At 38.6% G+C, this 22,986-nt stretch overlaps 1 protein-coding gene across 1 annotated transcript; it reads left to right on the top strand.

Moving 5' to 3' along the window:
* Positions 1–14,584: 14,584 nt before the first annotated feature.
* Positions 14,585–21,188, top strand: SPDEF (SAM pointed domain containing ETS transcription factor). The gene is made up of 5 exons (XM_032217242.1): positions 14,585–15,068; positions 17,402–17,599; positions 18,045–18,092; positions 19,417–19,557; positions 21,010–21,188. The coding sequence occupies exons 1-5, from the start codon at positions 14,603–14,605 to the stop codon at positions 21,186–21,188; spliced, it is 1,032 nt and encodes a 343-aa protein (XP_032073133.1). The 5' UTR covers positions 14,585–14,602.
* The last annotated feature ends 1,798 nt before the right edge of the window (positions 21,189–22,986 follow it).

Below are 22,986 nucleotides of genomic sequence, written 5' to 3'. Positions count from 1 at the left end.
TGCTGTATGATGAATCTTCCTTTATTCATATAGAATACTATATTGTTTTAAGGATTCCTTTTGTTTTTTTTCCATGTAATTCTGGGCATAATGTATTTAATAAGCTGGATTGTGAACAACATAGTATATTATAAGAGTAAGTGGTTTGGTATTATTAACATTGTTATGGTTCTGTAGTTACAAAGAGTAAGAAATTTTAGCAACACGATGAAATGATTTTTCACCCATTGGGTTGCATATATTTTAGCTGAGTTTTTTTTTAAAAAAAGCAAAATTATTTAATACTTGGGGCTTGTGAATATCTACAAATTTGAAATCAATTCTCTCCTTATACAAAAATCCTTTCCTCAGTTTTCCTAGTACAAGTGAGGACAATACTGCCAGCTCTTTGAGATAGCTGCTTTGAGGAGATAGTATAGGTTCTTAAGAGTTGTTCCTTAAATATTTTGTGGGGAATTGCAAACATTTTACAAATAAAATAATGATGAAGAAGCTACAGTATCAACAATATTATATCTATTAATGTCTTGAATTATGACTTTCCAGTCTGATGTGTTAATGAGTCTGAAGTAAAGTGCACCTCACTTCTTAAGAGAAGCAATCAGATGTGACTATTTAAAAAATAAGAGACACAGTGAGTCAGTGGCTAAGACACTTAGCTTGTTGATCAGAAAGGTCGGCAGTTCGGTGGTTCGAATCCCTAGCACCGCGTAACAGAGTGAGCCCCCGTTACTTGTCCCAGCTTCTGCCAACCTAGCAGTTCAAAAGCATGTAAAAATGCAAGTAGAAAACTAGGGACCATCTTTGGTGGGAAGCTAACAGCGTTCTGTGCACCTTTGGCATTTAGCCAGGCTGGCCACATGACCATGGAGACATGTTCAGACAGCGCTGGCTCTTCAACTTTGAAACGGAGATGAGCACTGCCCCCTAGAGTCAGGAACAACTAGCACATATGTGCAAGGGGAACCTTTACCTATATCTTTACCTTAGTTCCATTTCAAAAGTTCACATCTTACTTTTCTTATCAGCATTTTCTTATGAATAATGTAAGTTAACACAGCTGTGAGTAATTATATTTCTAAACCTCCAATTATAAATATGGTTGTCCAAGTTTGCTTTGAATAGATGTGGATCAGAACCAGGGACAGTTCTCAAAGACTTAACATGTATTTTGGCCTTTGACACTTTATGAAGGAGATCTTGCATCCCACATTATGTCATTAAAAAGAACATTCTGATCTTAGAGAGGTAGTTGGGCTCTTCAAGATATGTGAATTCACAATGCCAATGAAGTCAAATCACAATGTAATGTTTAATCTATGATGGAAATAGGTACATTGGCTGCAGTAGGTGTTGAACTTCTACTATAGAGCAATACAAGTATATACGCAAAACTCTTTCTGTGTATCTCAAACCGCACACAAAAATCTGGTATTTGGACAACTGAAATAATGTTCCATTTTGAACCAAGGTGCAATACCAGAAAGGGGTATTGATCATCCTCGCCAAAGGCATGGGCAAACTGCTTGAACCAAGGTGCAATACCATCCTATAAGCATAGGATGCAATCTTTGGAACTCAAAATATTCACACTTTGTCAGATAAAACAAGGTGGACAGCACTATTTTTAAGTCCAATATGACATATTAGGATCTTTAGATGTGTTCTACAGAAAGACTATAACTCCTAGATTTGGGGTGGATGGGTAAAAATTTAAAATGAAAATGTTTGCTATATGGACAATAGACCGGACTGAAAAATATTTGTCCATTTCAGATCTAGATAAATGGTAAAGCTCTGAGTAACTCTGAAGAAATTTTATAAAGTGTGAGAAGAAGAAGAATAGGATGAACAAAGAGGAAAGGGAAGGTGCATCAGTGAAAGATATAGGAAAAGCCCTTTCCCATACTTTAAAGCCATAGTAATATATAGATATATCTATATTGCCATGCCAGATATTCTCAACACAAGAAAGGGACCAAGAAATAATCAGATGTCCAAATTGGGTTTTTTTTTTGTTTCACTATATTTCTCCCCAATATTTGGGGTTTATATTTTTATTTGAGGTAGTTTTATTCAGTCTTGTTCTAGTCCTAATTGTATTTAACTGCTTTTCATGGCTGAAAAATTATGTATGCATTTTTAAAAGAACTGAACATAACTGGTTAGGCATACATTTCTTCAATTTCGTATCTTTTAAAAAACCTTCTTCTCAATTTGTTTCCTGTTGTGCCAAAAGCAATTTGGATTTAGAATTATCCGTATTTATATACTGCATTGGTTTTTGTGCCTGTTTTTTTCTTTAAAGTTTAAAAAGCCCAGAAGACCTGTCAGATTTTAAGTCACAGACTTCCTATGCTTCCTTCCCCTGGGCTTCTAGCAGTGCTGCAATCTGCATATTCCTACTTATGGAGCTTCACTGTACAATTCATCCTAAATCAAACTATTTGCTAATGGAATCAAGTTTAATTAATAGTTTCATTGTTTGGACTCTTTTTAAAAAAACTATCTGGGCTTTGTGGAAAACAGTAAAAGAAAATTACAAATTGTCTACAATAAGGACAAAATATGACAATTCTATATGGGACTGGACTTAAAATCTGAACAGATCCATAGCATAAAATATGGGTCAAACAATCAGAATTTGGTGCTTTTTTGTGGAATTTAAAACCTTTAAGATATTTGTTTATATTGACTATACATAAAAGGATCTATCAGAGCTGAATAATAAACAGGTATGAAAAGAACCTGTCCATGCCAGATATTTGACACATTTTCAGTTCTCTGTGGATCAACTGAATGGGAATTTAGGCCAGAGCAGTGAAATAGAACAAGCAGATCATATTCCCAGGTGACACTTTAAAAGCATGCTCTGCATTGGAAAACTATTTGGCAAGATGTCCAAAAGGGGGTATAGTTGAGGGTCATTTTTTCCTATAGATTGTTAAAGGTTCTGATCTCATGACACACTGAACTCAAGGCTAGCCAAATTCTTTTTAGGGTGTTAAGTGAAGCCAGAAAATAAAGTTAAAACTTAAAAGTTAGTCATGGCTAAGTGGATTGTGCAAACAGAAGGATGGTGCCCAACAGCAAGAATCATACAGTAGAATCAGAACTAATTAACTGTTAAATGTGTAGAGAAACCCTTGAGTGGCATTCATGAGGTATTGACTTCAGATGATGGAACCAAAGGCATTTCATTTTTAGCTTACATTATTCTGGGGGTGAGGAGGCAAATGTAGCATGTCCAGTACATCAATATGATAGCTTGAAGTAGAACTTTATCTGCTTACTAGTGGGTTTTGCTATTTTGCACTGCTTCCTTGCCTCATTTTTGTTTAGTTTATTTGTAACACAGTACAGCAGTGTTTCTCAACCTCAGCATCTTTACCATGAGTAGACTTCAACTCCCAGAATTTCCAAGCCAGCATCCCTGGCTAGGGAATTCTAGGAGCTGTAGTCCGCTCATTTTAAAGTTACTGAGGTTGGGAACACTTCTATAGAGTAAATTTTGTGGATAACCAAAGAGCAACGAGACAATGTTATCAGCACATTTTAACAATGCTTTAATCATATTGCTACTTTCTTCTAGTCCTATCATTACTCAGGTTATGTAGATAATTATTGTAACCATCAGATGTTAGAACAGAGTTTGGGAGCCCTCTTAATCATTAGGCTATAATTCCATCACTCCAGACCTTTAATGGTATTGGCTGGGATTTACTGGAGACCAATAATTTCTGGAGGTTCACCTATTACCTTAACATATCAGAAGCCACTTCTCTATATCTCCTCCCCCTTACTTGCATTTCTAGTTTTCTCTTTGATTTCTTTTTTCTTTCTTACTTTACATTAGATTGTCTTAGTTTTTAATATTTCTTTTTAAAAACTTTACAGATCTCAACTGAGGAAAATATTAAGCAAAAAGATTCTTCATAGCAGAAAAGGAAATGATGAGTTGACAAGAGATAATTTATAATTTTACTTTGAGGTAACATTTCAAGATTGAAGATTCCTTGTCCTCAGATTTTGCATACAGTTGGTTGCACAGAATTTAAAAAAATAATTCTGTGTAGAAACCTTCCTTCCTTCCTTCCTTCCTTCCTTCTTTCTACCTTCCTCCACCCCTCCCATCTGAAAGTTTTTTTTTCTTTTTGACCTTTATGTAAGAACAATATGTGTCTAACTATGTAAATAAAATTACAAATTGGTGAGTCAAGACAGTTTGCATTTCATCCTGTTTAAATATGATATTCAAATTATATCCCTCTTTACTGTTACTTTAAATTAGAGTAATAGATATATTATATGTTTCACTCAGAGATAACTGTTCCTCAGTACCTCATCTAAAGATATGTCTGAAATATCTTCCTCCAAATGATATGTCATAACTGTACCTAAAGTGAGTTTTTTTACATGCATGTTAAGCCAGGGATACAGTTTGAAAAAAATGTTTACTGGAAATTACCCATAGGACTCTGCCTGTAAAAGAAGTACATTCAGAAAAATTAGTTTAGGGCCACATCTAATAATATTTTTGTGGTTTAAACATGGTGGACTTTTTTTTCTTCATGGGAAAGTCAGGACAGCAATAAAGAATGTGAATAGCAATACTTTGGCGCATATCACAGCATAGAAAACAGGAATTCATGTATGTATGTATGTATGTATGTATGTATGTATGTATGTATGTATGTATGTATGTATGTATTTCTGAATCTAAATGAATATAACCAATTTCATTGTATTTATTTTGTGCAATGACAATAAAGACTATACTATATTATAAAAAATATAGTTTTGCATAAAGAATGTTAGAAAGGTTATAATGTAGAAATAAACATGGGAAATTAGAATCAAGCAAGCCATTCCTATCAGCTACATTAGAACACAGCATAATGTAGGCTTGCTTATAATAGATTTAGATCATCACTTAAAATAAATTATTTTGTCTGGAAAGACATTGGAAGCAGATTAGAGCTGGTTCTTTACTTCTGATTCGCTCGTGCACGCGCTTTGTGTGTCTGCACACATGCACAGTTCAATTAAAATTGTTCTGCGCATGCACAGAACTCAAAAACAAGATGGTGGCAGCAGTGACCGGGAAACCGATTTGGGGGCGTGGCAGGCCTGGGCCACTGCTGGTTCCAGCAACCCAGGCCACCATACCACTACAGGTTCGGCCGAACCGGTAGTAATTCACCACTGAAGCAGATTCTTGTCAGAAGCCCTCTGGAAAGGAAGCTCACAATAAGAGATTGCATCGTAAAAGGCATGTTTTGTCCCTTGTCCCAGCTCAGCTTGCCTTAATTGGTGATTGAAAAGCATAGGAATTATGAAGATCAAGTGTTTAATACCACGGCCCTACTCCATTCATTCATGAAGCTCTCTGGATATTTTTCTAGACTTTATTTTCTCCTTCCTCTATTACACTATGATAGGAATAATACTGTATTAAGAGAAACTCCCATGCATGACAGACTTCAGAAAAGAAGTACTCTTTTTTGTGGGTGTTATAAAAAAAGATGAAAGATACATGCAGTAAATAAGTAAATAATAATCAGTACATCAGGTCTAATATTAATAACTGTTAGAACAGAGTGCTGTTATACTATATAAAAAGCATTTACGTAAAATTCTAGGTAGATTTGAACTATTTGGTCAATTACAATATCTAAACAAAATTTATTCTTGGAAGTTTAATAAGTTCTCCATTCTAGCATTGAATTTTCCACAAGTCTTTATTTTTTTACAAAATAAAACCTGAGATGTTCAGGATACTGATCTTCTGTTTCCAAATTCTATCCATCATTTTGGTGTAACATTATGGTCTCCTAAAATCATTGCCATTGCATTTCCTTGTTACACAAGACTGAACCTCAAAATAGTTAATTTGCATATAAGATGACTTGACTTTAGTCTCAACCTCTGTCCAAAGTGGTGGGACTGACAATGAGGAAGTACAAGGAAAAATGATTTCATGATTAATCAGTGTTTGGTTAAACCCCATGGAATCAGATTGCATTTGTAGGGTTAGTAATGAGATCTCATATGTAGCATGCATTGACACCTGATGTTCCTGATATAAGTACTAGTAATGATATATGTGCTACTATGCTCACGAGATCAAAAAAGAGAGGTGATATGAATAAAAAGTAGAGTTATGTAAGCTTTAATATGGAAATTCAGTAGCAACTTGATCACATCTAGAAATTGAATCAAACATTGAATTGAACCAGAAAGTTAACTTTGAATTATTAAATACTTCCAAATTGGTTCAATAGTTCAGGAGGGCTTTGCACATAGGCAGCCACCCTTTTAAAAATTACATTGAACTAACTCAACCCAGTGTTTCAGATCAGGCAAGCAGAGGTGATATTCAGCAGGTTCTGACCAGTTCTGGAGAATCAATAGCAGAAATTTTGAGTACTTCAGAGAACCGGTAAATACCATCTCTGACTGGACCTGCCCTCATCTATTCTCTGCCTCCCGAGTCCAAGCTGATTGGGAGGAAATGGAGATTTTGCAGTAACCTTCCCCTGGGGTGGGGAGGGAATGGAGATTTTACAGTATCCTTCCCGTGCCACACCCACCAAGCCACACCATGCCCACTAAGCCACGCTCATAGAACCGGTAGTTAAAAAATTTGAATCCCACCACTGCAGTCAGCCCTAATAAAAGGGTCAGAGAGGAAAAAATAATATGTTTCTGTTTACATGTTTTGCTGAGCCAAAGCAAGGCTTGCTTATGATTTATCATTTTAGAGCGTAATGAATTTGGTTCATTGTATTTTGCAAATTATGGTTTGTGTGGTTTAATACACTGTGGCTGCTTAAACTAGAATTAAGCAAGCTATATTTTTCATGAGGTAAAATTTGCCTCAGCATTATAAGGAAAAAGGGGTGAGAACATAGAGCCCTGTCTTTTCATCATACAAGAGCCTCATCCTGAAACCTAGATTTCCCCCTTGGTGAAATAATTTGTGAAAACCAGTTTTTTTTCTGGATAGATGTCAAAGACAGATTGTTCCCATTTGTTCTGTTCCTGGTAATCGATACATTGTAATTAATATGTGTTTGGGTTTTATTTTATTTCAATCAACATTATATGTTGTATTATTTTGAATTGTTTGGGAATTCAGGGAGCATATAATTAGTGTGATCATGTTATTAACTTTTAATGAGGTTTTGAGAGAAAATAATGTTGCAGAAAGGAGAAAAGTTATATGGAAACAAAAAAGGGAAATCGTGGAAAGGAAGAATGTGTGAATTATGTGTCTCCTTGATTTGGGTGATTCATGATTTATACATATGGGCTCTGAGTTTTGCTGCCAATGTGTTTTCTGGGTGTTTGATATGTTAAAACAGCTGTTGAGTTGGCTTTGAAAGGGAATTTATTGCTTTAGATTCTCTTGAGTTTGCTGTTTAAGTAAACCACCTTGTTTGGAGCAGGTAACCAGATCTCCACCTATCCCATAAACACTGGCAGCAAAGAATATATGCCAAACCCAGAGAAAACCAAACAAAGGTCTCCACCCTTAGAATACAGTATATTTTATTCTGAGCTTATTTAGACTTTTCACTCCCATAACCTAGATAGATCATTCCTCCTGGCTTAGTTTTTTTCCCAGGCCTCAAGGACTTGGTTTTTCAGAATCAGATGTAGCCTCCTTCCCACTCACTCGCAAAACATGAGATATGTGGTGCCAAGACCCAGTCCCTCAAAGCTTTAATCTTACCCCCTTAAACCAATTTAGAATTGCCTGCAACTGCACATAGGCATCACTGGATAGATATACTGAAAAGGGGTTGATGGGTAAGCATAGGTTGCCGATGGCTGCAGATGGGAGATATGTAGGTTACAGATGGCTACAGATCCCAACTGTACAGAGGTGCATGTCCTGTGCTGATTGGTTGATCCAATTTCCTGTTCTGAGCTTTGCTATTTGAGTACCCCCTAGCAAGATCATTACATTTGCAGAAATATAAATGGAACATCTGTGCAACCATCCCCACATGACAGATGCATATGTTCCCTGACATGTAGTGCCAGGTTTACGCTTTAGTCATCCAAAGCGTCTTTCCTCCTTCTTCCACTTGATAGTTTTGCCATCTAGGTTGCAATTGCTGACTTGGGAACTGGATTACAGTGGGTCTGCCTACCTATCTGCCTGGGTTGGATTTGTGTGCTTTGGCTAAAATGCCACTAAACAGGGCAGCAAATAGATTTTTCTCAAGTATTTGGTTTGCAAGAAGAATATACCCTTTGTTGAATGTACTGCTTATTGTTCTGCAAGAACTCTGTTAGCTCATATTTCATGTTTGATGTAAACATATTAACTGCAATGCCTCTGAAGATTGCTGGCTTCTGGCATTATAAAAATTAAATTAAAAAAAGATAAAATAAATTCAAGTAAAATACAATACAATATAATACAATGGATTAAGGAGATTTGACTTTATATAACATTAAGCACTAAACAAATTATATATTTTTTTACTCCGGCTTTATAGCAGCAACATTGCTATAAATAGTTTCCCTTAAGTCTTCCAGTACTTCTCTAGCCAACGTGGCCAAAGTTGAAAAATGCTGCAAATTGTACTTCAGCAACATCTGGGGTAATCTTCCTCAAATCAATTAGACATATTAAACCACAATACAAATAGCACAAGATGAATTAATAAAGGAAGGAGAAAAAATGAAAAGTAAATGAAATGAACGGAGGACATTGCAGTGCATAGTCAGTGAAATTAAGCATCACTTGGTGTATTCTGAGTTATTGATGCAGTATCAATGTTATAAGGAAGGATGCACTGATCTATTGATTGATTGAGGGGATGTTGGGCAAATAGATACCAGTTAAGTATAGTTATACTTTGCAATATGGATTTGGATTTGATGACCAGTTTATCCAAATACATCATTTTTGGTACCGCTATGACTATACATATTTTCTAATAAGACATGTTATAAACTTAGGTAGCTTTTTGTAGACTAAAGAATATGCAGTGGCAATGACAACTGTGAACATTTTGCTTTTTTTGTATAAACTTAAATGTTAGGGATACCCAGTGGGAAGGGGTTTGTGTCTCTTATGTTTCCCAGAGCGATATTGCCCAATTCCAAATCTCTAGTTATTTGTTCTGGATTAAATTAAGGCTTCAATAAATCTTGCGCAAATCCAGCCCCCATATGGCTTCCAGAACAAAAGGGAATTTGGTAACAGCTTGCAAGTCCTGAATCCTAAGAAAGACATTTGCCAAATTATGACAGTGGGGGTTTGCTTGGAAGTGGGATTAGATCATGCTCCTGCCTTGACCACAAGCAAAAGAGGTAACAAAGAAATGCCATGTGAAATGTTTTGAGGACTTGACATTCACAGGGATGCAGCTGCCAGTTGGCCCCTCTCTATCACTTACCATGCTCAGCCCGTCCACATCCTGTTCAGAAAAACTCAAAATGCCACCTGCACATCAACCTTTCAAACAATGCATGCTGATAGAGACCTGAGGTTTAGAGCATTCTATTCACGAGGAGCACGAAGGCTTTTGAGCAGAACTATTTATCTAGCACAGGGGTATCAAACTCACAGCCCCCGGGCCAGATGCATCATGTGCTAGCCACACTTACACCCAGTTTAATGAAGGGGAAAGAAATTGTGATACATCACATGACACCGCCATGTTGATGCGAGTTTGACACCCCTGCTCTAGCAGCACACTTTGTTCTGCACACTTTTGAGAACTAGAATCAGTGATGGGATTCAATTTTTTTTACTACCAGTTCTGTGGGCATGAGTTGGTGGGTGTGGCATGGCTTGGTGGGCGTGGCTTGGTAGGCATGGCAGGAGAAGGATACTGTAAAATCTCCATTTCCCACCCCACTCCAGGGAAAGGATACTTCCAGGGAAAGGGGTATTGATCATCCTCGCCAAAGGCATGGGCAAACTGCTGGATCTTTAGGGGCCTTAAAAATACCAGTAAGTGGGAACTTTTAAATTCCAGGAAAGACCTTATTTCAGAGGGCAGGTGCTGTTACAGAGATGGTGCACTTCTGGAATCCAGACAGATGTCATGATTTAATCAATAGAATATGTATTGTATACAAGCTGCCCAACAAAATTAAAATATATTAAATCAAAGTCATGATTACCTTCATCGTTACATCTTGACTCCACCTTCCTGTGGAAGTACAAACTCCAGCAGGCCCTGAAGGTTGAGCATAGACACTCCTGCACACCAAAGTTTTGTACCCCTGAGCTAAACAACCTTATAGTAGGTGATTGGAAGGATCTCTGTTTAAAATCCTGCAACCAATACAGCTAGTCCTTGACTTATAACAGTTCATTTAGTGATCGTTCGAAGTTAGGTAAAGGTAAAGGTTCCCCTCGCACATATGTGCTAGTCGTTCCCAACTCTAGGTGGCAGTGCTCATTTCCATTTCAAAGCTGAAGAGCCAGTGCTGTCCGAAGATGTTCTCCTTGGTCATGTGGCCAGCATGACTAAACACCGAAGGCCACAGAACACTGTTAGCTTCCCACCACCTTCCTATTTTTCTACTTGCATTACATGCTTTTGAACTGCTAGGTTGGCAAAAGCTGAGACAAGTAACAGGAGCTCACTCCGTTACACAGCGCTAGGGATTTGAACTGCCAAACTGCCAACCTTTCTGATTGTGTCTTAGCCCCTGAGCCACCATGTCCCGCAAAGTTATAATGGTTTAAGGTTTCAGGTTTATTAAAAGTTGTATGCCGCCCACTCCCATTGGGACTCTGGGCGGCTCACAGCAAGACAGAAACAGTTTAAATTTAAAAATAGAAAAATACAATATTAAAAATTCACATCATCCATTACATCTAAGCGGGGGCTGGATATCCATCAACAGCCCCAGGCCTGCCGGAACAACCAGGTCTTAATGGCTTTACGGAAGGCCGGGAATGGCACTGAAATAAGTGACTTATGACTATTTTTGACACTTATGATCCTTGCAGTTTCCTCATGGTCACATGATCAAAATTCAGATGCTTGACAACTGGTTTATATTTATGACTTTTGCAGTATTCTGGGGTTCTGTGATTATATTTTGCGACCTTCTGACAAGCAAAGTCAATGGGAAATCCAGATTCACTTAACAACCATGTTACTAATTTAACAATTGCAGTGATTAATTTAACAAATGTGGCAAGAAAAGTCATAAAATGGAGCAAAACTCAATTAACAAATTTCTCACTTAGCAACAAAAATTCTGGGCTCCATTGTGGTCATAAGTCGAGCTGTATTCTCACTGAGAATTCTCCAAAGGTCAATATTCTCTGCCTGTGCCACTGAACTGTACCCCTCTTTGAGCATCTGCTCTTGATTTTCAATTGATGTGTTTGAAATGCCTGGTAATTAAAAATCTTTGTCCATGTTGTAACTAACTTGCACTTCTTGTGCAGTGAAGAAACAGAGAATGTGCTTTGCAGAGGTTAGGCTGTTCTTATTCAGTACAATGTTCTCAAGAAGATCCAGACGTCTAAAGATCTACAGCTATGATAATTTTTAAAACAGTAGCTTCTTCATTGTAGTCTACTATTACTTTTTATTTCCTCAACATAATTCTGATTTTAAAGCTTAATCAGATAATCCATTTCATTAAAAACAATTACCATACATTTTAGGTAGACTGTGAATATTGATTTCATGGGTTAATTATCATAGTCAGATAATATGCAACCGTAGAAAACAAAACTACACTGTGTTCCAAGTATTGACTGAATGTGCTAACTTTAACTAGTATAATGTCAGGGTATTTTTATACAGGTCTTTTTAGAACTATTTCTTATTGAATTAACTGGCTTACTCACAGCTAAATGTTTTGTACTTGCATTCGTGTAGAGAGAATGAAACAAGCTTTCTAATGCACACTGGTCCGTTTGTATTGGATTGTTGCCAAGGGCCTGGACTACTGGAGACCAGAAGCATGGAATTTGAAATGTACATGTACTTTCAGTGGCATATATGGAAGGGATCAGAAAGATCAAGAGAGGGGCTACGGCCACTGCATCAAAGCCTTACTCTGTTCAGCATTGGCGCATGCACCAAAATGCAAGGTTTTAATAATATGGCAACAACTAGAGTCTTGACTATTTTTGACTCCTCCACACCACTGTGTAGATTACCTTTGCTTTGCTTACTGCTATGTTCACCCTTTGTTAATTAACTAGAATGACTACATTCCAGTTCGAGCTCAATTCTTGATGACGACAAGGATTCATCCACAAAGTTTTTTAAGTAAACATGTGGAAGGAATTTACTCTTGATTTTCTGGACTAGGTTATAATTCTGCACTTTATTCATGGTCTCCTACCCAAGTGTTAACCCAGTTTAGTTTTGAGATCAGCAAGGTATTTCTGGGATATGTGGTGTTCCAAAATATTGGGTGGGTGAGTGGTGGGAAGGGAATCATTTATTCAGTTTGCGCTTCTATGTAGCGTTAGAAAAATACCTATGGAAAGAAGGTGTTTGTGAGCCACCTACTTGAGCTTCTACTTTCCAGCATGATGTCCCCAACAGCAGCCTTTTAACTGCACTCTCATTTCAGAGGGACTACCTCCCCTCTCCTGTCATTCCCACTCAACACACTTTAAGCTCTCGGGCTTTCTGTTTGGTTCATGACAGCTGCAAAGGTTGTCATGGAAATCCAGCAAGTTCATCTACCACTCCGCTGAGCCCAGGCCACTTTCCAGCACCAAAGAAAGATGGAAAGGATGAAAGATTAAAATGAAGACAAGTTGAAATAATATGATTTCAGAGTGTAACAGATCAAAGAAGAAGTTGGCTGCATCACATCTCTTTGCCTTTGCATTGAGTCAGTTGTGTATCTAGAATATTGAAAGACAGTGCATTGCCTACCCAAAAATATTTGTGAAAATATTTTCAGGATAGTGGACTCATGGTGGTGATGCCCAACCTGCTATTTCAACAGAATGTTGGTATTGTAATCTTGGTTAATTTCATTTAAAGATAAATCCAAGTTATATGTGTTAGTTTGGATGGTGTGGTGCGAAGGATGGTGAATATTAAAGCTTACAGTGGTTTCTAGTGTGCATCCAACTAATTGTGTGAAACTCTGCCTGATTCATAATACACATACTGAACTGGAATTATTCTGACTCAATGGGGATGGTAAATGCAAATATTCTGAAGTTTAGGCTCAGCTTAAACCTAACGTCTATGAGAATGTCACCAAAAACAAGTAGCCGGGTGGGGGTGTTGCTTGGGTTAGGACAAATATAATGTATTTGTTATAAGCTAATATAATCTTTAGTAAATGATACTCATTGATATTTTATCTCCAGTTTTTCCCATTAAACAAACTGGGAGAAAAAACACCTAGCCAAAAGAAGAAGTGAGAAATTCTGTATAATAGCTGAGAGATCAACAATTGCCTTGCCTTAAATTTGTGTGCCACCCTCAACATTTTAGTCATAGTTTTAGATGTTGGTCAATTTAACTTCTGCAAATACTACATTCATGTAAGTTGGAATTGCCTTTTATCTGAATAAAGGAGAAACCTTTCTCTGTTGCCTTGGACACAGAAAAGGTGAAGCATTTGCCTCCATCACTGGAGGTTTTTTAGAAGAGATTGGACAAGCTATTTATCTGAAAAGCTATAGGATCTTCTACTTGAGTAGGGGGTTAGACTAGAAGATCTCCAAATTCCCTTTCACATCTGTCATTCTGAAGAGTCTAAGAGTGACAGTGCAGTGGCATTTCCTTTCACATTGTCTGTGCTCTTGTAAAGTGCTGGGTTATGTATGATTTAAAGAAAGAAATCCAGAGACTAATGACATTTTATACAATCATATTGGGGGGGGGGGGAGATAATAACAGTAAATGCACTTGTGGTATGGGCTATCAACATTTCTGCAGATGTGAAATATTGTTCTTTAAAAACAATCTGGTCTTTCTTTGAAGCTATCACTTCACAAGGGATAAACCTGTGAATAATGAAGGTGAAGGTGATTAATGAATAACGATATGCAGACAATGCTTATTTATTGCATCGCTCTCCCCATTTATTCACATACAGTATATGCATAAAGACTCCCACCCCATCTCTGAATGTTTATATGGAGCCCCAATTTCATATTTACTCATCTTTGATTTTCTATTCCACGCAAGAACTATTAGTATGAGTTTTACAGCCGTCTTCCTTTCTTAGCCTTTGCCCTTTGGAAACTAGAGAGAGAGAGACTTACTTCATTCTCCAGAAATTTATCCCCAGTTGTGTTCTTTCCTGCCTTTGCTTTTCCCCTTCCTATCATGATTCCTTCCCTTGCCCTCTTATTACCCAGTGACCCAGAAGGGAAGAGTTGCCTGGGCCCTTGAAGAGCTATTTAACCTGTTTTCATCAAGGGGTCTCTTTGGCCATAGAATGACTCTTTGGTGGTTTCTTTTCCTTTAACAGGCTTAGCTTTCCTCCATTGTGCCTGATCACTGGGCAGAAATGCAGAAATTATTATCAAACCATCCCTTCTGACTGAGGCATATGTTTCCACCCCCCTTCTTTTCTTCTCTCTCCTTTGATGGTAGATCTGGAGGAAAACTTGCACAGAGTGATGGGCAGTGCTGGCCAAGGTGTAGTTGCTCTGCCTCATGGTCGGGTCACCCTGCAGGATCCTGTACTCTTTTCTGGCCTGGAGAAGCTACCTCTTGCTCAAGCTCCTGACAGCCCAAGCTGGCAGTCCCTTGACAGCCCAAGTCCCCCTGCTACACCTGAGCAAACCCTTCCCACCTATTGCCTGCAGTACTTTAATATGCTCTACCCAGATGACAGCAATTGGGTCCCAAAGAGTTTGGGTGAAACTCAACATCACAACCATCAAGGAAGCAGGACGGAAGTGCATAAGGAACCTGAGCAGTGCCCTATCATTGACAGTCAAGGATTGAGCCTTACCTCTGAGATGGATTATCAGGCTAGCCTTCACCTTGAGGAGCACTCCTTGGAGCAGGTGCAGACAATGGTGGTGGGTGAAGTGCTCAAGGACATTGAAACAGCTTGCAAGCTGCTCAACATTGCCGCTGGTGAGTACCACAGGCCTATTCTTCTTATATTTGGCACTGCTTAGCCCACAAAATAAAAACTGTATATGTAGAGGCAAAACCTTACATTGCAAAACTAGTAAGGCTGTTGTGTCATTTGCCAACAACTGGCAATATTCTTTGCCTGTCGTTGGTGGGTTTCAAACTCCTTTCAGACTATCATGTTGTTTTCTTTCCAGCAAAAATAATGAAACATTTTGTGGCACCTTAAAGACTAACCATTTTGTTATTGTATAAGATACTATGAATCACAAAATGCATTTGATGGAGTGAACAAGTTAACTTATACCATAATATATTCATTAGCCTGTTAGAAAAGTCTTTATTAATATGCCTTTTGTCCTGACATTAGGAATGTAAGCCCCAGTATAAGTGGAGTTGATGCGTGTGAGGATCAAATAAACTTTCAACCTTATTTATTTACTTGTTATGTAGGCTCGTTATCAAAGCTCAAGTATTCTTGGAAATAAAAAGATTTGACATAGTTGGAGCAAAGAAACAAACATATTGGCTGTTGTGTTACAAAGACTGTCAATGGATTTTTCATTTAGATACGATTTGCATATAACAGAAATCTCTATTAGACTTCTCAAGCAGTACTCAATACTGTTTTAGGAGAAATGGCAGAGCTCTGATTAGAAAGGGCAAAACCTGGCTGGGTGTTAGGACCAGGAAGTGGAAAAATATTAAAACACAAGATGGGGTTTGCATTCTTTGTTTGGATAAGTTTTAGAAATTTGAAACAAGCCTTTCTCAAAAGCTGAGTCTTTTTTCAGGTGTGATCCCATTATAATTCATCATTAACCATGCTGCCATGCTGCCAGGAGCTAAAGGAAAAGCAGTTAACATTTGGATGAATTGAGTCAAGTTATGGAAGGGTGCAACCAGCTTTGGAATTGTCTAGATAGCGCTGGACCCTCAATCATGATGGCTGTGAATAATAGAACTTGAAGACCAGAAATATCTAGAGGAGAATAGAGCCCTGTTATACACCTTAAACCATGCCATGAATTAATGAAACAATAAAGTGAACAATGCTTTGTTCACTTTATTCATAATTTCCAGGTACCAAATGCTTCGTTTACATATATGCATTTGGATGCATCTATGGGTACTTAATGAGCATCCAACTACTGCCCTAGGCTACTGCATGACCAGTGAAATTTCTTATTCTAGAACACATTATAGTACACCAACGCTTCAATACTGGAATATCAGGATGAGAGACCATTGGAGGTTGGGATTCCTCTCACTTTATTTCAGGGTAAGGGGGGCAAGGGACATTTTACCTGATGATTGCCTCTTCTGATTACTGACCAGTCTGATACTGATCAGCTTTTGGATCATGCAGGATGTTGCATTCTTCATAAAGGCCATAATGGAGGGGCAAAGTTAATATAAACAAAGAAGAAATAGCATCGGCGAAAGTGCTGGGTGGTGCTTTGATCTAATGATCTACTCTACTCAGAATTGAAGATTTCGTTTTGAAAGCAAAGTAGGCTTCAGCCTAGATTTTAGATTGGTCAATTTAACGATACCGTATCCAAACTTGAGGAACTCTTAAGAGTTGGTCATCTGAAGTGGTGACAAGAAGTTTTTCATTTAGGTTGAGGTGTCCAAATGTTGCATACTAAAGGAGGACAGTGCCCTTTCTAATTCAATCAATATAGAGGAAATTACAGTTCATGAACTTCAGTTGCGATGAAGTTGGATAGCATAGCATATCAGACTTCTCTTCTAGTTCTTCTAGCTGCAGTGTGGGTTTTTTTTTTGCCAGGCAAATGTTCCCAGTACACTGTAGGCAGGATCTAAATGCTGCCAACACAAATATAAAAGCAAACTGTCTACACAAAAGCCAACCTGTTTGTTTTACCTCTTCAATTATTAGAACATTTCTGAAAACAAGAAAAAAAAAGACTAACATGGCTGCTATCATCAGCCCTTATCAGCCCCAGATTGTCCTTGTTAATGTAGGATGCTGACACCAGACCTATTGCCATATCCAATGTGCACTATTCTTCAGGAGATTGTTTGGATGTTATTGACTGTTGTTTGGCAATTCCAATGATAGATTTATTACTGCTTAATATTTTAAATACTGCTTTAAAACCTTAGCAGAAGACATTGATATGATAACTGTACGTTGGCTGATGTATCAGAACTATGAAAGTATCAAAAAGTGGAGGCATTTACAATGATGGTCACCTGGAATATTTTCTTAGAACATTTGCTCTAAAGATGAATTATGAGTGAAGCAATGTGCACACTCTCTAGAATATAAATATATTTATATATACATTGGGATATTTTTGTAGACCCTGCAGACTGGAGTCCAGGAAATGTCCAGAAGTGGATCTTATGGACAGAACACCAATACCGATTGCCCCAGATTGGAAAATCATTCCAAGACTTGTCTGGGAAGGAGCTGTGTGACATGACAGAAGAAGGGTTCCGTCAACGTTCTCCATCGTGTGGTGATGTTTTGCATGCTCATCTGGACATTTGGAAGTCAGGTACTTAATAAGAGAATTGGGAAACAAACAATGAACAAATTCTTCAAAAGCTACTTCGGTAGTAAGAGCAATAGAGGGATTTTGGTACTTCCAAACTACTGCTGGAAAACAAGACTCTCTAAATAACACTGGGACAATATCCCAAAAAAAAAACAGCACAAGCAAAATCATTAGCATTTTGCTTGTGCTGTTTTTTTGGGATATTGTCCCAGTGTTCAGCCTCATGCTTTAGCAGATCTTTGTAACAGTTTGGTGCTACTCAGTTTGAGGTAGAATGGTGAGTGTGCTACAGAGCAAGGTTTTGGCCTTTGCAGCCTTTCCAGTTATATGAGCTATTGGCTTTCTTTAAGCACTGTTGAAGGGACCTCAAGAATGGGGAAAAGTGGGGAAATTCAGCCTGTCAGAATCCATTAGATTAACTTTTCATGTTATGTTTGCTTTCCAGCTGCCTGGATGAAAGAAAAAACTGCTCCCGGGGAGCTGCATTACTGTGGTGAGCTAACTGTTGCTAACAATAAAAATAAAATAGATTTTATTTTATATTATCAATCATTATAATAATAAAAATACTTTAGTATAGAAATGTCAAAAAGCTAAGAAACTATAGGGATGCATAAAAAATGTATTCAAGAATCCAAATGTTGCTTTATTACAAGCACATGACATAATAGCATGATCATGATTTATCACTTATTGCTTGCATGTACATTGAGAGTTTATGCACTAGAGACTAATTCCTTGTGTGTCCAATCACACTTGGCCAATAAAGAATTCTATTCTATATGATTTCAATTTCTGCAGTAGAAGCAGTTGCCTTCTAGTTCTGCTTATTGTCTGGATACTGTTAGATCAAAAGATGAAAATGTACAGTCCTTTTAAGACCAGACAGTTATTGACTGAAATATGCACCTTTAGTATGTGGGTTTTACATTATTATATATATTATTTTGCAGTGTAGCAGAAAGAGACATGGAGAGATAAAAAGATAGAGAAATGAGAGAGAAAAAGAGGGAGGGAGGGAGAGGAGAGGGAGAGGGGGGGAATGTACCATGTTTGAAATGAGTGGGGAAATGTAATTTTCTCTTCAATCAGAGCTAGTATTCCTTTGGAATTTAAAGAATGAAACAACAAGATAACAGAGCAAACTAAAATATTTCAACAACAATTGCTTAAAAAAGCAAATGTCACAAAATGAAATTAGAAATTTGCAAGGCTAAAAGCTTGCTGAAAAAAAAAGGAAATTTATGGGGACTGGTGGAAAACTGTCAAAAAAAAGGGCATAATGGTGTACCTACCACATGTACGTTTACTGTAGTCCAGATATAAGAATAAGGAGATTCTCTTTTTGAATCTTGGACATAGAAAAATCTGATCTTTTTGGATGGAATACAAAGAAGAATATTTCCAGTGTGTTCAATCAGTGTGATGATCATATGATGAAGGAAGACTTTTAGGTGGTTTCATTCTAGACCAACTAGACTATTACAGTTGTTGATTGGCTTAGAAATAAGTAGGGCATTAATACTGATGTGGCAAATGCTTATATACAGAAAATATATTGTAATCTGAAGGCTCAACATGTTCCTGATAATTGATTTTTCTTGGAACTTTAGCTGCTTGGTTCATACAAGCAACTGAGGATTCAAGAATAGCTCTATGCAATAGGTATTAAGCTACTCGAGTCTACTTTCTCTAGCAATAGCAGATGTTAAGCTAGGTGACACTGCTATTGTTCCTGTCTAAAGTAACTTGCTTTTTCTAATAAAAAGTACATTGCTTTCTAAAAATTAATTTGGATGGGTGTTTCCTTACTATAGGCAATGAAGAGAACTGGACAGACAGTGAGGTCGATTCATCTTGCTCAGGCCAGCCCATTCACCTATGGCAGTTTTTGAAAGAGCTTCTGCTGAAGCCTCATAACTATGGTCGCTTCATTCGTTGGCTCAATAAGGAAAAAGGTCAGTGATATTGATTTAATACTGAAAATGGGAGGAAAATTCTTTATTTGGATAGTCCAAGACTCCACAGCTGGGAAAGTCCTTTTCTACCTTCTGACAGGGATTGATTCTGGCTTCTGCTACTGTCGGTTCACTCAGAAGCAAAAAACCAAGATGGCGCCACTTACGGGGCTACCAATAGAACAAGTTTGGGGATGTGGCAGGCCAAATTACTACCTACTGGGCCCAACCGGTCTGAACCATTAGGAGCCCACCTCTGCCTTCTGAAATATAGAAACTCCATACATTCCCCAAAGGCAGGGGTGAAATGCTACCAGTTCAGACCAGTTCGCCTGAACTGGTAGTAAAAAATGCTGTTGGTTTGGGCAAACTGATTTCCGACGATCAGCTCGGTGATGATCAGCTGTGATGCATGATTTATATTAGCTAGAATCGTTGGATTTCCTGCTTTGTAGCTAGTCTAAATTGCATGGTACAGCGGATTCCACCCCTCTCGCTGTTCTACTTACCTTTGCAGACCCGGAAGACTTCAAACGTTCCTCTTTTAGCGCTGTGTGGGTACGCCTCAGGCACGCATGCGTGCAAAGTGCGCACTCGGTAGTAGACTCACCGAACCGGTAGCAGACTTCAGAGGATTACACCGCTGCCCGGGGCAAAACAAAGTTGAGGTTGGGAGGAATTTCATGTGTGAGATTGGTGTCTTCAGTGTGTCAGAAAATCCATTTTACCCTTTCGGCCACCTCCAAACTTCCCAAAGCCCCCCATAGCTTGAAATTGTGAACCTCTCCCACTCAGGAAATTCTGGGGGGGAGGGGAACCCTCTTTGTGGGCTTAAGCTGCACTTGTTCCAGCTCTCTTTTTGAGATATTAAGAACTTTGGTTAGTTTGCACTACAGCTTACCAAAACTGGAAAAGAGGGAGAGAAAGACATAGAACACCAAGGGCAAACTTAAGGGAAAAACTGGTAGGAGGGAAATAGAGTGCCCAGAAGTGTCCATCAGAGCTCCCAAATAGGCAATTTATTCAGGCCGCTCTCAATTGTGAAGGACCAATGCTACTCTCAATATGTATAATAGCAATGGGATGGGTTTGTCAGGATTCACATGTTTTTTACTGATCAGTTTTAATTTAGATTTAGATTTGAATTATATGAACATTGCTATGATTTATACACTGCATTTTCTAATGTATTAGCTGATTTGAGGATTGGAATAAACAATAAACAAAGCTATAAATCCAATAATAAATAACATTAAAAATATAGTGCTTTAGATTTTGCTTCTCCAAATACATTTTTTGTTTGCTTTTTTATGGTTCCTTGCAAACATTTCTTCCTCTTTCTATTATCTTTTCTGTTAATAATTCCTCTGATTCAAAGTATAATAGCGTTAAGATGGTAGGGCGGGTATGGCCAACATAAATGGATTTTTGTTTCTCGTATTTACTGTCTAGGTATATTTAAGATTGAAGATTCTGCCCAGGTGGCTCGGCTATGGGGAATCCGGAAGAACCGGCCTGCCATGAACTACGACAAGCTGAGCCGCTCAATTCGGCAGTATTATAAGAAAGGGATCATAAGGAAACCAGATATCTCACAAAGGCTGGTCTACCAATTTGTACACCCTGTCTGAAAAGCAGAGCAAAGAGAACAAATTCAGAATAATTGACTCCTTTCTGGGCTGGAGGACTTCTGGAAACAGCATCCTTTATCCTCTGCAATGTTGATGGAGCTAAAAGCAACTATTGACAAAGGCCATTGGATTTGGCTGGTGAACTGTAGATATTCCTGTGTACCCTAATTGTGTCTGGGACACAGGAAAACAAATAAACATTTACTGTTTAAGTAAAATGGCAAAAAGGAAATGAACTGGGCCATTCAGATTTCATTCTAGGCTTTGTGGTTTTGTAGTTTTTTTTCCCCTTGAAAAGAAAAAAAAATCTAAATATTTCCAGCTGCATGGTATGGGAATCCAGAGAAGGTAGGAATTTGATGGAAAAGGAAAAAGAATACTGATGCTGTAGAGTCTACCTCTTCTCCATTCTAATAATTTGAAGACTATTTGAGATCAAAGGAGCAATCTAACATTGTTTGCAGCTTTGTAAATTAATACTGGGCAATTACAAAATTGCGTAGCAATCAGTGACATGCAGTCAGGTGAGGCACAGCCTCACCGCACTCATCATGAAAAGGAAAAAGGCAAGTGCTGAGGTGAGGCTAGCTAGCTGCTGCCTCACTGTGGATGTCTCTGCTTAACTGTTTAAATAAGCCTCTAAAAAAAGTGTCCTCTACTATGAGGCAGGAGAACTGCTTGTCTCATCTATGAATGCTCAAGCAGAGTTAAGTGAGGCTTAAAAGCCTAAAAAGTCCTGAGGTAGGTGAGGCACACAGTTCTCCTGCCTCATAGTAGAGGGTGCTCGTTCCTCCTGTGACTCAACGGTACCACCGCTACCCCTCTTCCCTTTTTCTTCCCTTCTCGCTTGCGATACAGTGATAATAAAGGGGGAGCGCAGAGACGTACCTTCATCTCTTCATTGATTTCCCTTTTTACGGGATGAGCCGGCTTCCTGCTTCTTTTATTTTCTGGAGGTCTCATTTCTTTCTCCATTTCTGCCATTTTTTATTTTATTTTATTGTTTGATTTGCGTGTGTATATGTGTGTGTGTGTGTGTGTGTGTGTGTGGCATGTATCTACTTTGGTGGAGATGAAATGGCTGCTGATATTATTTGGGAAAAAGCTTTCAGGGGAAGGTTGTGGAAAGGAAGGGAGGGAGGACGCGGGTGATTTTAGCCCTGATTTGTTTCCCTCTCTGTTCCCTCTCTCCCATTCTCTCCTTCCAGCTCTCTTTCATTTCTCTCTATCTCTCTCTCTTTCTCCCCTTTTCCCTTTCATCTCTTTCTTGCCCGTGCAAGCAAAATACCCCAGGATCACGGCAGCGGGGACAGCCACACCTTCCGCTGCCGCCAGTGAGAAGTGAATACCTGGCTGCACTGTGGAGAAGAGCCACGCTGTGCAGGAGACTCCTTAGCACTAGACTCAGGTCAGCGCATGCCGTGGTCCCCTTCATGTTGGCTCAGGAAAGAGGGGAATGGGACCATGGCTCGCTAAGGAGTCTCCTACACAGCGTGGCTCTTCTCCACAACGCAGCCAGGTATTCACTTCTCAGTGGCGGCAGGGGAAGGAGTCGCTCCACCACCGTGATCCCGGCCCAGAAAAGTATTTTGCTTGCACGTGCAAAGAAGAGATGAAAAGAAAAAAAGGGGGGGGGAGAGAGAGAGCTGGAAGGAGAGAATGAGAGAGAGGGAAAAGAGAGGGAAACAAATTAGAGAGAGAACGGGAAGAGGGAGAGAGAAATGAAAGAGAGCTGAAGGGGGAGAATGAGAGAGAGAGAAAAGAGAGGGAAACAAATCATGGGGAAAGAAAGAAAGAA

Source organism: Thamnophis elegans, chromosome 5 (assembly GCF_009769535.1).
Source record: "Thamnophis elegans isolate rThaEle1 chromosome 5, rThaEle1.pri, whole genome shotgun sequence".
Classification (NCBI taxonomy): Eukaryota; Metazoa; Chordata; class Lepidosauria; order Squamata; family Colubridae; genus Thamnophis; species Thamnophis elegans.
The sequence above is the reverse complement of the archived record's forward strand: the minus strand, read 5'-3'. Positions and strand labels throughout refer to the sequence as shown.

Bases quoted from the DNA above. Each gene is read 5' to 3' on its own strand.
- SPDEF (XM_032217242.1), top strand. From the start codon at position 14,603: ATGGGCAGTGCTGGCCAAGGTGTAGTTGCTCTGCCTCATGGTCGGGTC. The intron at 15,069-17,401 runs GTGAGTACCACA...ATATTTTTGTAG, and splicing joins GCTGCTCAACATTGCCGCTG to ACCCTGCAGACTGGAGTCCA. The intron at 17,600-18,044 runs GTACTTAATAAG...TTTGCTTTCCAG, and splicing joins TCTGGACATTTGGAAGTCAG to CTGCCTGGATGAAAGAAAAA.